The sequence below is a fragment of the Pocillopora damicornis genome, chromosome 8, assembly GCF_964200805.1.
Source record: "Pocillopora damicornis chromosome 8, jaPocDami1.2, whole genome shotgun sequence".
Classification (NCBI taxonomy): domain Eukaryota; kingdom Metazoa; phylum Cnidaria; class Anthozoa; order Scleractinia; family Pocilloporidae; genus Pocillopora; species Pocillopora damicornis.
In genome coordinates this window covers 23114023-23131206 of record NC_142677.1, presented here as the reverse complement: position 1 = coordinate 23131206, position 17184 = coordinate 23114023, and the positions used below count along the sequence as shown (strand labels likewise).

General features: G+C 38.4%; 1 protein-coding gene across 7 annotated transcripts in view; it reads left to right on the top strand.

Moving 5' to 3' along the window:
* LOC113682143 (uncharacterized) overlaps positions 1 to 17184 on the top strand; it is a 53346-nt gene that overhangs the window by 24689 nt on the left and 11473 nt on the right. For 2 of the 7 annotated variants that reach the window (XM_089180552.1, XM_027199299.2), the window contains 3 exons: positions 3375 to 3485; positions 3963 to 4007; positions 16789 to 16860. In XM_089180552.1, the coding sequence (XP_089036678.1) occupies positions 3375 to 3485; positions 3963 to 4007; positions 16789 to 16860 (228 nt within the window). Of the gene's footprint in view, positions 1 to 1225; positions 1452 to 3374; positions 3486 to 3962; positions 4008 to 6217; positions 6302 to 8618; positions 8838 to 13491; positions 14191 to 16788; positions 16861 to 17184 lie in introns of those variants that run through there. The other 5 variants (XM_089180555.1, XM_089180551.1, XM_089180556.1 and 2 more) reach the window with 5 other exon arrangements.

Here is a 17184-nt window from a genome sequence, read left to right as displayed (position 1 = left end):
TTCTTTAATGCCTAGTTTAAAGAAACCACGAACTGATGACAGATGTTGGTGCGTGGACTCCTTACTTAATAAATTCAAATCAAGATTCACCCGTTCACAATTCATTCTCAATTCAAAGTGAGGAGGGTAAAATATATCATGGGTCGTCTGGGGAGAAAATTAAGATCGTTCATGAGGGCTTTTGTTGGTTATTTTAACAAGGCCGGACACAGCGTCTTTGAAGATAAAGTCGTATTTGGTTTGAGATAAGAGGTTGTTGAGGTATTTGTTGTATTGGTCCTTTTTCCGAAACATTTGAAATTCTTTTTTTTAGCAAAAGTAATAATCATGACTCTTGTATGGGAGGAGAGCACTGTTTAAGTGTTCGCGAAACGACACTTTTTGAGCGGTAAGTGCGAATCGAATAATTGGGAATATCTCGGTCTGAATCGAATGACTAAGGGGAAATTTTAGAAAATGATGTTTCGCCGTCTTGTTACAGCATGGAACAAAGAAAAATGTCTTAGTTCTCAAGAGGAATCGAACCTCAGACCGTCCGATTAACACAGAGACTCTACTAGTTCATGTGTGACACGCGTCATGCTTAAAGTTTGCGAAAGTGAAACGACCGCACACTATCGCAATATCCTTGAGCATTTGAGTGTCTGCAGTTTTTCAAATTAAAAGTACAGTCGAACTTGTATTAAGCAGCTTAATTTTGGTTTTATTAACTGAGTTGATAATGTAACTAGGCCACCGTGAATAGTTTCGAAGTTGTATTAAGCAGCTCTGTATTAAGCGGTCAGTTTTCAAAGTCTCGAATTGTTCTCCCCTTCATCACTATAATTTCCAACTCTATTAAGCGGTCACCTCTGTGACGGTCGTTGGTAGCCTTGTAAATCTGTAGCAAAACAAAACGACATAGTGGCTTCGCCTCCACAAGGAGGCAGTAAGCCACAAAAACTGAAAAGATAGTTTTGTTTTGGTTAAAATAAAGCTAATTAACGGATTTTCAAAGTTCATGTCAAGTTAACTAACATTACGCAGACAATTTCAACTCCTTGTTCTTTGGTCTTCGTTTTTTCAACGAAGAAAACCGTGACTACCTTGATCTTTACTTTCACTTTGGAGTATTTCTACTTTTCTTTGCGGGTGGTCGGAATGTGTGTGTGCCGTAATTGAGAGTGTTTGTGTTTTATACCCAATTTAAAAGCGAAAAGGTGACATCTGAGTGAACGTCGACGAAAATGAAATATGATCCGAGTTACAAGAGTAACACACGTCCGATTTCACTGTCACAAGCCTGTTGCATCGAGTGTCTGACAAAGACTCCCGTGTTCCTGCCGTCCTGTATGTCTCCTCAGCGGAGAAGGCGGTTGAGCAAGTTTGGAAATAGGATTCGGAAGAGTTTTCGGGCAGCAAAACGATGGAAAAGTTCACTTAGGCTAGGTCGAAGAAGCTCAACATTTCGGGTAAGAAAATTAATTGGCCAATATTTTGATTAGAGTTACGCACTTACGATGAATTGTTTTGTGTGTTTACGGCCGGTATTGACGCTTTCGCCATATAGTTCTGTAGAGTATGGCACTCAGTATTGCAATTTGAATCGACGGCTTTAGGGTTAGATTAGATTCCTTGATTCAAAAAAGCCAACAACAGTTGGTCTGAAAAGCCGACATCCTTGAGAGTTACATTGCTGTCATGAATTCCTAAACTTAAGATCTGGATCAGTCGACCTCGGCTTTTTTTTTCCGCAAAGAATTTCGCTGGTTCTATTTTAGGAACTTTGGTTTATGTGCTCAATCAAAAATGCCGACACTTCCGTTCCAGGAAATATCTGGAATAACAATTCTGCTCCGTTGTTCTCCTGCAATCTTGTCCCTTGCAAATGGAATGTTTTGGTCGTAATGCAGACAAACAATAATCGTCGGTCTTTGAACATGTATGTCGCAGTATTCGAAATTCGTTTGGTTTTGTGATAGGAGTTTGTTTACACAGGATATAGAGGAGCACCTTGTAACAAGACTCCAAACATTCAAACAGGCATGCTCAATTGAATTTTTCTGATCATGATTATATTCGCCAGCACAGACAATGCTGATTAAATTCTATGGTTGTTGATTATATATTCTTCTGTGGCTTACAGTTTATGATTGAAAATTTTGTTCTAAACACCAGTTTTAACTTCACAAAAGCGATTTTGTACATCGTTTGTCTTTGAACTTAACAGAGTTACTACATGTACCTCGATGGAAGCTCTCTTAAAATGAAAAGCGAAGTGGGTCATTGTTACACTTAATGATGTCTAAAACTGCAAATTCAATGTTAATAAAAATCACGGAGATACCTGGTTGAACGCTGAATTAGAGAAGATTGTTATAATTTAGCCGAATTTGAGTTCTTGCATGGAAATGCATCGGGTTTGGTCGCTGTAATGTTGGAATGAGAAGCTCCTTCTCGTGCAGCGTGCATACTGAGTTTTCAAGATAATTGGATCCACTTGAATATACCGGAATCTACACGAGTTCTTCTTGAGTTGTATGGCTAAGCGTTTTCAAAGAGATGTAGAAACGGGATGAAAGGTCAAAAACATTTCTTTGGAAGCTTTAATGTTGTATTTAAAGAGAAGTATGTGTGTTTTCGGTGTGATTGAACTGAAATGGTCGACGACAAACCTCACCAACATCGCTTCACAAACTGAACTTAGAAATCGATTGTTCAGAGTTCACATGTTGGTGTTAAGCTTGTCCTTCAGTAAAATGAGGAGAATTGTGTGGGAGAGAAAAACGTGGAGGGGTTTTTTGAAAATAGATAGATCTCCGACAGAGTAATCTCTCAACGTGTTATGGCTTGAAGCATGTGAAGTTTTTGCCGACGTTTTTCTCTCCTCTCCTACATAGTTTTTTAAACCGCTTGTTCAATTGACGAATGGCTCCGGTTACGAAAATTCAACTCGGCAAACAAGTTGTTAAAATTTCCCTTTTACAGTTAAAGAGCAATGTTCAGTTGAACATCGTAAGCCATATGGGATCGCATCAGTTTTGGTTCCACGACACTCAGTTGAAATGCAAGCTAAACACCAGCTGTGTGCAGTAGTGCATCACCAAATTGTGCTCCACATAGAAACGTGGCTCCAGGGAGAATCATTTGCGACCAGTATCTTCCAATACCATTCAAAGGGAACCACAAAATTCTGAAAGCGCCAGATCATTAGCGGTGATAAACGCAGAAATAATTCAGTGGGCAATAGGTAGAAGTTGCAATAGGTACCGTTCATTAGAACGAGAAACTGCAGTGTTAAGATGCAACTTAAGCAATAGAATTTTGTGGAATATAGCTGTGCATTGTCTTGAATGGGGAGTGTATCATTGAATGCCTTTTGCTTTTGATTGCAGGTTCAACATCTCTTGGAGTGCGAGAGAATTTTGTCCAACTTGCTGGAAAAGACGTCTGAAACTCACCGTGATTACGCAGAACTGGCAAAAGTAGTTTCAAAATTTAAACAGGTTTGTCCGTTTGGATTCCGTTTAGTTGATTACGAATCTTACACTGTGAGTAATACTTAGTACCATCTGACGTCACCGTGACGTCACGCGTGTTAATGAGTTCATAATGAAATAACTCTATCGCAGTTGCTTTCGATCATTAAAACTTGAGTGTCGAATGAAATCCCGGGCTACATTAGTTTAACCTAATTCCTTTGTGTGAATTGCCTTGAAAAACCTTTTTCTTTTCCAACAATTCAGATCCAAACCGGAAACCATTTGCGAACCAATGGTAAACCAATTGCGAATTGGTCTCCTACATTTTACCTCGTTCCAGGATGTTCGTGTTTTGTTTTGTTGTTTTTTTTTTTACTTTGAGTTCCCTAGGCTCTTTGTGATATTCTTGTCTTGTGTGATTACTTGGGATCTTGTTTCTCGACTTTCAGGCGAAAAGCGCTTTCTAAAATATCAGATTTGTTAATGGTTTTATCCTTTCAGATGGTGAAAGACCGAGAAGAGGAGGTTATCGAAGCCGAGAATGAGGTATGAAGAACTTATCATTTTAAATGTTTGTTTCTTAGGCTGTTGACAGCCATTATTTCTGACAACTTTTGGTAAGAATTCGTGCTTCATGTTAAGATAAAGAACTTACTTTTATGAGTGGCTTGTACATTCTGTTTAGGTTCGTTGATGTCCTCTGTCCTTGCATGGGTCAGATAGCTTCTTAAAATGTATATTGCTTGAAAGTTCTCTCGCTTATGTGTTGCACGTCCATTGTCGCATTAGGGCAGCACATATTATGTATTCGCGCAACATGGATCGTTAATTTTTGTTTGTTTATTTTGTTGTTATTGTTATTGAGCTGTCTTTGACGCCCTGATTTGTGAGTTTCTTATTGAAACTGTTTTGAGATTCTCCACTCATATTTCGAAGACACGACATTAATTTTTGGCCCATTGTGTTCGGAATCTATTGCTTCGTCCTCGGTTAAAAAAAGATCAGTTTCAATCCTCAAAACATTGAAACTATAAGTAGTTATGATTGGAATACACTAGGTGCTTGTTACACTTAGTGCTTATTGATGATGAACACGCTTGTGTTTAAACGCTTACCAATTTACCTCTCCGCCACCCCCACGGTTTTGTCCCCTCCCCCATTCAGTCTTAATCGGTGGAGATGTTGATGTTTAGTGTTACTTCATTGAAAACAATTTAGGAATAGTTCTTTTAGAAGCGCGTATTCATTTCTGAGAAGGATGATTATATGAAGGGGTATAACAATCCGCCAGTGCGTGTCATTTTATGGCCTCGTACGTCGATCCAAAGTTATTTTTGTTCAAATCTGGATCGGCATGACTTTGAAACTCTCCTAGGAATATATTAAATTCACATGGAAAATGAGTACCTCAGCAGTGTTTAGATTGTACTTAAAGTAAATTACCCTAAGGCTATTGGCTATCGATTGAGAACATAATTTTGATGTGATTTTTTACAGACGTAGCTGCTAAGTTGTTAGGTCTGTAGGTTGGAAAAGCTTGAGGCGTCAAAACTGAAAACTGGAAATGCAGTCCTCAATTCTAGCTTGCACACAGACCCAAAAAGAATCCGACCTAAAATTTTCAGCTGACCTTCCATCTATGCCATTTTTCAAATCTGCCAAGCCGCTCAATTTCTCTTTGAAAAAATCCGCTGCTCGTGACCTTTTAATGGCCAAACCAATCAACTGCACCTTATCAATATGTATCCGTTAGATTTAAGCAGGAAGTAAGCAACATCTGCTTTCGAAGATTGTGTTTACCTTAAATATGGGACTGGAACGAGCTGTTTTTGGAGTGTTTTTTCCCTTAATACTTTTGGGAGACGAAAAGTTATCAGCCATTAAAGTTACGCAGAGATGTACATGTGTGTACTTTTTAAGGGTTCCCTTGAGGAGTTCTCCTGAATTCGTAATATGGTACTTTCTATTACGTAACAATTCACTTACAAAGTATGTGCAGGATGTTAGGCAATTGTTGAAGGAAAGATTGTTTGAGTTTCCTGGCGAAAATGAACTTAAATTTATCGGCTTCTTGATAACATCTGTTTATTTTTCAATCTGACAGCATGAAGTCATATTGCATGTTGCAGTCCTTGTAGAAAAAAGGAAATAGTATTTCCTCAGTTATCTCAGATAAATGACCTTTTTTTCCCAATTAAAACGTTCTCAGTTTAACCTGAACCAAGTTGTACTTATATACTTACACCAGATGTTTTGTTTGTTTATATTTCGTCTATTTTTTACCATTCGCGTTCCTATAGAGGATTCTGTTATAATTTGAACGATAAATTTCAAGTATCACCCAGGCAACGCGAGATGAGCTTCCGGGCCTAAAAGGTTTCTTAAAACACGTTTTCTTATGGCCTAACACTACAAGCGAACAAACAAAACTGGAAAAAAATTCAATACACGTAGGTGACAAGATCTTATTTCGTTAACTGTTCCGTAAGAAACATTGAAGCAGAGCGATCAATGCTTAAGAGAAGCCGTAAAATTCATTTTGTAAGTGTCCTTCGGGATAAAGTTTTTGGAACCTCTTATTTTATGTTCAAGTAAATTGCATCTTTACTTTGCTGGTAAAATTGTAGGTCAAATTTATAAATCAGATGAGGGCACTGTTAGGAAGGTAACGAATGGAATTTCGAGTTCCTTCCTGGTGTAATCATCAGTAAGCGACCTCAGCTTAGATTTTTACCTAAAATTTTTTTGAATCCCAGTGGACAAGTTGCAGAGAAGACCAAATACCAGGAGAAGACGTTCAAACAATGCGTTACGATTCAGTAAGGGATAATCCAGAAAGTGTAAGACCGCTGTCTATTTTTACTCGTTAGTCTTGCATCACTTTGATACCAAAACTTCATTTGAGATGGTAGATGTTACAGAAATTCTCCTGCATTGAACGACATCCTTGTGTCGATCCTAACAAAGGTTTTGTTTGTCAAGGAGATGTTTGTTCGGTTGTTCGTGCGTTTGAGGTGTCTGTGGTTATTCCTGTTTACTTGCGTGCATGTGTTCATGCTAATCCAATTTTAGTATATAGTTGACCTATTGACCGAACAAATCCTATTGAAACACATAGACTGTCAAGAATATTTTAGAATTCCTCTTCTGTAATTTCGAGAATATTGACGTTGTCGAATGTTGATGTAGTTACTTCGCTGGTTTGAAGAGGAAAAGTGAATAATAACGAGACAGGCTTGGTAGATGTAGGGAGCAAGAGAAACGAGGAAAAAATTGTATGCGGTGTGCGGTGCACTGGGGTGGATCTTCCACCGCTGGCAAGCTGTTTTTTGTTGTTGTTTTTGTTGCTAATCTTGATATCTGATCCAAATCTCCTTCTTAGTCCCATTAAAGTCTTTGTCGTTCCAAAATTAGCCATAGCTATCGTAAACGCAGTTTCCCATCTTTCGTTTCACAGCAAGCTCACACAGACAATTCTAAGAGTCGTAAGCTTGTTGCCATGTTGGTAGGCCGATTTTTATTCAGTCTCATAAAGAATCTGTTTTAATCCTTCCACTTAAGGTCGTCTATTCCCCTAATAAGCTACGTTTCTAGGGATGTGTTTTGTCGCTGTTTCATAGTCATAGTCAGTTACATTTTTCTTTTGGATTCAGTCAATTGCCATGACGGATCGTATGTCTGAAAGTGATTTTCGTGCCAATATTCGTGCGTTCTTGCCACATTTTGTAACCCTAAAGTGTTTTAACGAGCCTGGGTTTGAGTCAGAAACTACTATTCTTCAACCGACTTGGAGTGGTGCAAGGGAACATAATATATCACCCTCCTCTGAAAAACAGTGCACATGTTTTTCAGATTGTTTTTCGTGTTGTCGTAGTATTCATCACATAAATAAAGATTTGGAACGTTGTTTTTGTTTGTCTATAAAAGACTATCAAGGAAATTCACTCCTGTATATAGTTTCTGGCTTCTGAAGTTTATCTCTTCTCCTCAGCTTTGCTATTTGTTTTTAACAAGCGCATTCATTGCTGTGCGGTTTTCTTGGATCCAGCAGAAGTGCTGTTAACATTTCCTCGCGAAAGTCGGTCTAATATAGGGCTCTTGGAGATAGTGCCTGCTTTACAGAATTTCCTGCAGCGGGTAATTCTACCTTATCAACTTCTGATAGATACTAGGTAATAGACTAATTGTTACACATGCCCATCGTAACACAGCTGCATCTCATAAGAAAAAGGAATGGTGAGCATTTTGCGATGTGGAATGTACGATGTCTTCTGTGCAGAAAAATGCGACCGCAGACAGACCGCGGAAGTGGAAGAAACGATCACGTTCAAAGTCTTGACCCTTCCTCTTCTTATCATGTTATCTTGAAATTGTCTTCATTTTAATCACTTTTTAGCTTATCCTCTACTGTTGTTAATAATCGAGATTTTCCATTTCCGTTGACGTAACTTTTGATTGATTCAAAATCGGGATGTTTTTTCTTTTTATTATGGATCCGTGAATGTCATAAGCTAAAAGCTTGGCACAAGCAGATTCGAGAATTTCATTGCTATTAATTTCATTATTTTTTATCGTCAGTGTCATAGCGCTAATGCCACGTGCGTAACGTTAGTGAAATCCGTAATCTTTTTTATCAAAATCTTGTTGTTAAGTCTGCGCAATACTGATCTTGAATTTGTTTGAACGTGTTCTAATCGTCAGACTAATTTCGTACCCTCTCTGTCTATTGTTGTTTCTTCACCGAGGAAAGTTCAATTTTTAAGATTATTAGAGGTATAGGGGAATTATTGTGCACTAATATGAGTAAGTTCTTCGTACGGAACTCGTTTTCAAGTTGAGGGCTGGTGAATTGTGGGTAAGTTACTTGCTCGTTTACTACGCATAACATCTTTTTTTCAATATTTTATTTCGAAAATAGAAATAAACAAATGGTCCAGATTTGAAAAGGTGTTTACCCCTGCCCTCGAAGCGTCCGCCTTACGTTTTGGCGGTTTGATGACAGAAGAGGTTAGGTCGCGAAAAGAGTTTATTGCTTGACAACGTCACGTCACATGGCAATGAGAGAGACTCTGGACTCTCAAATGACGGAAAACTTCCGCAAATTCCATTAAACATCGATTCAGAGATATATTCTGCCTTTTAATCAGTAATTATCGTTGAGGGATTAGTGACGGGAAGTCGAAGCGGTAGTTTTTTTCTTTTTTTTTTTTTTTTTCTCGAGAAAGATTTATATAACCGACATCGTAAGGCTTGCCAGTGTCAGTTTTGATACCGCCAAGGGTTCATATGGAGTATATTGTGAAGTTCGGTTTTACTATAGTCGATTGTTGGGATCAGTTGCAAGGTCGTCTTATCTCTCCAGCTAAAGTTATTAAGGTAAAGTAGCAGTGTCTTTTTGATCGATTGTGTGACCTGCGCAATGGTTAAATATTTCTCATGACATAGGTGAAATTTAAATCATGTTCTCCTGCACGGAATGCTGACATTTTTTTGTACAAATTTTTAGCAATAGTTGACGAAATGTAAAACTTGTGTACGCAGCGTTTCTAAAGTAGTACTACACTTCATTGCTCTGTGTTCTGTTGAAAAGATTTCGAGTTTCCTTTTGGACCAGCAAAAACCGTTGCATGTAAAGAATAAAGGTGGCAAGTTTCTAAAGAAACTGTAGAGCTGCGTCGGTGGGGGAGTATAGCAGGTAATTTAGTGTTAACAACTGAGTTGAAAACGTAAATTGGCCATCGTAAAGAGTAAAAAAAAGCTGACGTTTCGAGCGTTAGCCCTTCGTCAGAGCGATTGGAGGAATTGTGGGTTGTGTGTGGGTTTATATGCAGAAAGTGGAGCTACGCTATTGGTGGGAGTATGGTGACGAGAAAACATGAATAAATTAGTGGAATGAAGAGGGCTCGTTGATACCGTAGGGATTAAGAGTGCCAAGTGATGCCCACAATATCAACGAGTGCTTTTCATTCCTCTAATTTATTCTTGTTTCTCGCCGCCATACTCCCACGAATAGCGTAGCTCCGCTTTCTGCATATAAACCCACACACAACCCAAAATTCCTCCAATCGCTATGAAGAAGGGCCAACGCTCGAAACGTCAGCTTTTTTACTCTTTACTGTGGCCAATTTACGTTTTCAACTCAGTCGTTAACACTAAATTACCATATAAAGAAATAGGTCGACCCCATTTGTGGCTTGAGAAATCTTTATAAATCTTTTCGTATTGTTGATCGCGTCGACAAGTGACTTCTTTCAACGATTTACCAATTTTGCGTTGCAGCTGTTTGCTAGACGCTTATTTCCAAGTTACTTTGCGCATACTGATGGAAATTTAACGTGTGTGGGTAACCGCGCCTTAATATTTTGCTTGGTGTTGTTTTCCCGCTGATACTCAATACACTTTTCCCCGAATTTTGAAGAACTGAGCTGTGGTGATTGTTACGTCATTGATCAGTCCAGGAGGCAGAAAGTGACGTCTTTGTGCTTGTCTGGTTGAAATTATGTTCAGCCACAAGCAAAAAAGGAAAAACGAAAAGCGCAAAAGCGATGCTTCATCCAGAAGAAACCTTCGCCTTTGACGCACAAGAAATCTTGGCCTTTGACGTTAAACCAACTTAATTCCCAGTAAAACACTTTCCGATGGGTTTGAATGCCAACATCTTCGTTAATACAAAACCTTTGTTGTTATGTCTTCCAAAACGTTTCAGTTTTCTTGTGCAGTTAAGTTAATACTCAAAATGGCAAAAGAACTTTGGAAAAAAATATGTATCAATTATAAAATGAATTATAAAATGAAAGATGGCATGAAAAGGTCCACATTTATTCATACTGTCACAAGTGAGGACGTGGAATAAGTGCTGACAGTGTTTTTCTTATTTCGAATTTAGATAGTATTTGTGTAGGTGATAAATACACGAAGAAAGAAGATATTAATCTAAATTTATTACAAAAACATTGGATTACCGACACGTCTTTAATTTCGTCTAGCTTTGAAGGCATTGAACATGCGGCTACAGCTTGCGTTATTTTTCATCTCCAAAATGCATGTAATAGCCACCCCTAGTTTTTCTGGCTTTATTAAAATTACTCGACCACGAAAAGCCAACAAGAAATAATTCCAGTCTATATCTCCTCAAAGCAAGTGAAGATTTAAGACTCTAGACTCAACAAGATTTGTGATGTGGCGACCTTACTGCCAAGGGAACAAGGCAGGTATTTGTATCTGTAGAACTCAACAAAATGAAAATGAAAATTTCAAAGTCAAGGTGGAGGTCGTTTTCAGCTAACGATTTTGCTTAACACTGCCCTTTGCAAGCCAAACAAAGAAATTCGCGTTTGTACCATGATGTCGTGTTTATCGTTGTTTATTGAGATGTCTCATGTCTGTATAGCAAATTGTCATTCGTACGGTTGACTTCCCGGGTGAAGCAAATTACCGGACTCAATTAATGTGGAGAATTGCGGGCAATGTTGTTGCCTTTGCAGTCATTACCTTACAGGTGCATTTTAACCGAGATGTCCTCGCAAAACCAGGATAATTGTAATTTTCCATGGAAAAAGTATAGGCGGTATTGTTAGATCTAAACGTGCGGTTTAGTTGCAAATCATGGTCTTTAGCTCGTATTTGATACAAGTTTATAATTGCATTATGAAACTCAAGGGATTGATCTGTAGGAATTTTGCAGCTTCTGTTTATCTTCAGCTGATAATCATAAGGGATCCCTGCAGAAAGATCCTCTATTGATAATTAAATTCCATATTGAACATCATATGAATGAAGCCATCGTAGCTATGTATCGTCAAGGACTGAAGTGAGGGTGGCAGGTGCTCTCTAAAAAAACCAACGTTCCTCATACACAAAACCCTTGATATACTGCGCACTGAATGGTGACTTTTGAATTTTTTTTTTCGGCGTTGTGTGATTGTGTAGTTAGTCGTTTCGGTCTCCAGGAGTTCTGTATTCCTGACAAGTCGTAACCCTAAATTAATTCAAGCGCCAACCGTTTATGGTTTGAAACTGTCTTTCACTCATGTCTCTGTGACAAACCTATGATCAGGCAAGATTGCATGACGCGAAATAATTTCTTGCGTGACTATGTGCGGCTTTTTTCCTTGTAGGCACGTTAGAAGACACTGACAGACAATTCGGGCAAACCGTAACCTTGAAATTTATTTCAATCAAAATAATTAGATTTTACGGAGGTGTTGATTAATGTAATTAACATTATGAATTGAACTTTTCCGAACTTATGAAAATTTGTCAACTCTGTGAAGCATTATCGCGTTTTCTCGTTGCTAAATAATTTCGAAAACCGCAAGTCACAATTAACATCAGTTTCAAATTTGCCGCAAAGCCGCAAAGCCACAAAGCCTTTATTCTGAAATCTGTGGGAAACAATAAAGCCAAAAAATTGGATTTCTAAATTTAGCATAGTATTGTGTTAAGGTCTTGGTTTGTAATAAATCAGTTTTTGAACGTTCTAAAGCAGTTTCAATGCTGATATGCACAGTACGATTTAAACTTCGGATCTTGACGAAAGAAAAATGCGAATATAACCGACAATTCTTTCGTGAACCGGGAAAATGCTCAGCTACCTAAGTATTCACTTTTATGACCTAATCAGTAACATTACGATCACAAGAAGTGCTGTTTGTGTGTTATGTCTGACCCTCGGTCAAGACCCGCCACTCCTATAGACACAAATTCTAGTGAAACTTACTTTTACAGTCATTATTTATGTTGGCAAAGTCTTCCTTGTGCTTTTTTTTCGGAAATCGCGGCAAATATGTAAAGTACATTCATCTCTGTTGTATGAATTTCATACAACAATCCGTTTTGATTTTTGAGTTACCTTATCATCATCATTACTGTTATTTCAGTGCATTCTGTGCTTGTTTGGATTTGCAGCAAATGTGTCATCTAGCTTAATCTCGCCCTGATGTTTAACCGACCTGTATTAATAAGTTGTGGTGTATGTTTTTCCTTGAAGGATTTAAGCTTAGAATGAAGAACTCGCGGTTGATATTTGCAGTCCGACTACTTGACGCTCAATTAGTTGTATTAGGCCGGCGGGTCTGTCACTACAATATATCAAGCCTTTCCGCCTGTCCGCCTTTCCGCATCTCTAAGATGTCTAACGTATTGCTGTATTGAAGGAAATGAAATCTAAGCTCAATTGATGCGTTCTAAATCAGCTAATCGTTATCATGAACTTATTATCACACTTGAAGAAGGCCATTTGATGTTATTCGCTTGCAATGAATAGGGATCGTGTTTAAAATTTTTTTTTTGAGATATCGTGATTTCGGCGTAGATCTCTTTTATCATGTATTTATTCGCTTAGCTAATTATTTTGCACCGCAATATAGCAGTAGTGTTTACATTACTGCCAAGACGTTTTTCCGTCTAGCACCTTTTCGTGGGGGGGGGGGGGGGGGGGGGGTGGTGGTGAAGGGCAGGGATAAAATTCACAAAATTTTGGTCTTCATTTGGAATAGTAATCATGGAAACAGATCAAATGTAACAATACTTTTTACAAACTAGTAATTTTTGTATTCAAAGCTTTGATTTCCTTTCAAAGTAGAACCCTCTTCTGGCCTGAGTACAACTTGATCTTGCCGTTGTCAAGAAGGCGAATAAGATTTAGTATAACCTACGAGTTTAGCTTCTTTAAGTCACATGTCCACCCAGAAGTTCCAAGAGTAAACCCTCCGGACACATATGTAAACTTCTTTCAGTGGAATGCGGTATTCTTAGTGGTCAAAAAGAGCAATGTCATGTTTTGTTAATTCACGGATTTCAGTCGTTGATGAATCAACTTACTGGCTTGTATCTCCTTCCGATGTATTGTGAAGTTATGTTCATTATTTTTTGCGTGATACATATGATCGCCAGTTTCGTCCTTTGACCTTTCGAAGGCAGGTTCACATTGTTTTTCTTTTCTTTCTCTTTTTTTGAGATACCCTGGGTCCATCAAACATTCCAAATCCTCAAGTATTTATAAGCCGGGATATTATTTGTGTGTTTATTTGGGTTAGTGACAAGCGCAATTTTGGAATTGGTTGACGTTATTTGTTTTTATCGAGGTCAGTTTGATTTTAGTCTTATGTGAAAGCAATACAATCTAACAATTTGAGAAATGCAATCACTTTGTATCAGTTGCTTAGATAGTCTTGAAACTTGACCTCTGTTTTCTGTGTTCACTCTAAAGTCGGGCGTCTGGCTAGAGTGAAATAGTATTGCTTGGATTAACGGGACTTTAACGCGATTATCAACCGGTAATAACCTCGCTTCATTCCTCATGGAGAGAGGAGCAACGCTGTGACACTGTTCTCACACCAGTCACGATCTTGTGGTCGGTTGAATCTAATTCGTCAAAGGTCGGTCATCGGTTTGCGAGCCAAGACAACACTGGGTCGGTGTTGAGCTGAAAAGTGCTAAATTATGTTCTCTACTCGCCGTATGATCCGTGGCCTTTGAATTAGCGGGCGATTCATTTGGGGTCGTCGGAACTTCTGCAAACACAATGTTAGTTTGCTGCTGACTGTTGTGGAACTGAAGATCGCTATTCATGGTTTTACATCCGTCGAGTGAAGTTTGTGCTATGGCGACCAAAACTCCGGTCCGTACAGCACAGCCGCCAAGTTACGCCTTATCCATGCGAATCGTATCGTCTCACAGTCCTGTGGTGGTTCGCCGAGCTCTTAAAACGCGAACAGACGAAGCTCAGGTAATGTTCCCAGCAGTGGAAAAAATTTGGCATTTTTAACGTGTTTGCTGCCGAAGTGGCACGCAGTTGTTGAAATGTTGTGTAACAAACATCCGCTTGCAATCTGTTTTGTTTCTACTTTCGATAGACAACTGCTGAAATGGAAAAACATGAAAAAACAGTGTTCTCACGGATTTGAATTATTAAATGTTCGTAGTTTTTGTGGCTAGCTTGAAGGGTTTTGTATATCTTCACCCTGATGAAAGAAACATTCTAGTTTTGTTGGTGAGTGGAAGGTCAGTATCACTTTCAAGAGCAGCTATTGTGTTCAGCATTCCAGTAGAAGAATGACAACTTACTTCGATAACTCTTGCCCAGATGATCAACTACATTACTTCAATAGTTCTTTTGCCTGGGGCATTTCTGTGAATCTTTCGTGCGCTTTATTACAGCAATTTGTCTTTTTTTTCATCGAGAAATTTGTCGCAACATTATTTCATTTCCTGTGTTTTAAAAATAATTTTATTTGTCGGAGCATGTGGTATCATATCACCTTAGTGGAGTTTGAAAACCTTTCATTTCCTTGATTTGGCCATTGTTTTGTTACGCCTGCCTTGAAATGACTTTATTTTCGATCGATTTGTCCCATATACTGAAGGGTGTGACATATCTACCTTAAATATTTCACGAGTTGTTCATTACATCGTTATCAATCGGTTATCTTTTAAATTCGTTAGTGCGATCTTTCATGATATCAATTTTACAGGAAATAAGCTCAATTCTAAGCCCTTACTTGCATCAACTGTGAACCTGTAAAGACAACAAGCCGATTACGACGATTTTCCGTGTTTGTTCTCACTCAAAACGATCCATAGCGTACATATTCCGTATTATTTTTCTCAGAATGATCACGTCGGAGTAAGATCAGGTTTTCCCCGTCTTAACATAGTTGGATGATTCAAGTTTTGTTCTCACATTTAGTACACAATCAGTGGTTCGTTTTTCAGTCCAGCCACCCCACTTATCTCTTTCGTGCTGTTTTTTTTCTGTTTTCATTTTTACTTAATAATCCTAAGCCGAATCAGAATTCGAGTTTTCCTTACACTGTCTGAAAATCATAACTTTGCGTTGGCAAAATAATTACGAGTGTTGCATATGTTTGTTATGCATATCTGTTCTCTTGTTTGTCTTTGTGGCCGACCATAATCCAGCGTCGAATTAATGTCACGCTTGCAGTTGTTAATTTTGTGTTCACGATTTGTAGACATGTTGTGTGTTTTCAGTCATGCAAACTTGCATACTTGTTTTTCCCTTTTTCACCCTTATGGTCTTAAGCTGGATTAGAGTTCAAGTTGTTTTAAGTGTTCTTGGTAATTCTATTTTCAAGCACGTTATGTGCGCTTTTCCGCCGTTCTACGTCCGAGCTTTAAAGACAGCTTATTGTTGTTTGAGTTTCGTCACTTTTGGGGCAGTCGGAAAAATTTGTTGCACTGTTGGTGGTATTTGACAAGTAACATTATTTAGTCATACATTTTAACTATCTTTTAATTAATTTTTTTTCAGTGGTTTGGCACACTTTAATATTTCAGGGAAAATGTTTCAGGTAGTTGTGGGTTCGGAAATGGTTTTATGGGTTAGGGCTTCGGGCCAAAACCTGAAAAAGCGGAAAGATTTCATTGTATTTTTGAATTCCGCACAAAATCCTTCGCTCATATTTAAAGGATAAAATTTTTCAAGTCAGAGTGGATTTAATTCCCGTCGTGGTGGCTTTTCTGCCACAGAAAGTTTCACACAATCTTGCAATTTCAAAGGAGTAAACTTTCTTTTGTTGTTCCTGTTCCTCATCACCAGTAGAACACGAAGTGTACCCTTGTCATTTTTCGAGTTTTTATCTCAATCTTTTGAGGCTTGCTAAACACTGATAATGACATTTTGCAGTAAACAAGCAACATATTTGCCCTAGAATATCAGGGTTACCTGGCGGTTAAGTATCGCAAGTGCATCTCGTCATTCAAGACCCACTTGTTCCGTTATCAGCCAAACTGCAGACAGTTCAGATCATTTTAAATAAGTAGAATGCTTCGCCTTCTGTAATAATAACACTCGGTTTATAACACAGCGTCATCAAGGGATTTTTGTCTTTGTTCTCTTTATTTTGTAAGGTTTGTCGTTGTTGAACACGATGCAGCACTCAGTGGGATTCTTTTTTCACTTACACTAAAGTTCTCTTCGATGTGTGGGTTTATCTTTGTCACGCCTACGTTGGACATCAGATACCAGTTTTTTTAACAGAAGTACTGACAAATTTTTGAAAAATGCGATCTGGATTTTTCTCAAATCTTAAAAGCAGATGTAGTGAAAGTAGTTCAACTATAGCTTAACCTTTTAACTCAGTTGAATTTATTGACCTCACATATAACTCGTGTAGCTGTGTGTGACTTGACATAACTTGTCCACGTTACGTCTCACGTCACGCCACAATGGCTATAAAGTTGTCAAGAGAGAGTTGAGGTGAAGGTCGTATTCAAAACAACTTTTCCTGTCACAGGAGGAATTAATCTTCTTTTTGCGAAGTTGTTCTTAATATTTTCACTAATGTCAGTCTGTTCCTTTTCACAGTGCAAAATCTACGACATCCAAGACAGGTTTCCCAGTGATAACTTATGCCTTCAAGAAAAACAAAATATTCACGTAAGTTTATAGTGTGCTAGCAACAACAAAAATATTAGCGCTGCTGGTCGTTGGCGTTTAGAACAACACCAGTTACAGTCAGTGAAGAGAATTATGAGTAGGAGATAGAGCAGTGTTTATAGTCACCATAATAACAGCAACCGATGAGAACTTAACCCTTAAGAGTGACTAGCATCTAATTTCTCCTCACAATAACACGTCTGAATCAAACATTGAGGTCAGGAGAATAAAGGAAATGATCAGCAACTAAAGCAGCTCTCGACTGCTAAGCAAGAGCTCGCCGTCAGCACCTTAGGAAATGTATGGAGAACAGTATGGTAGTGA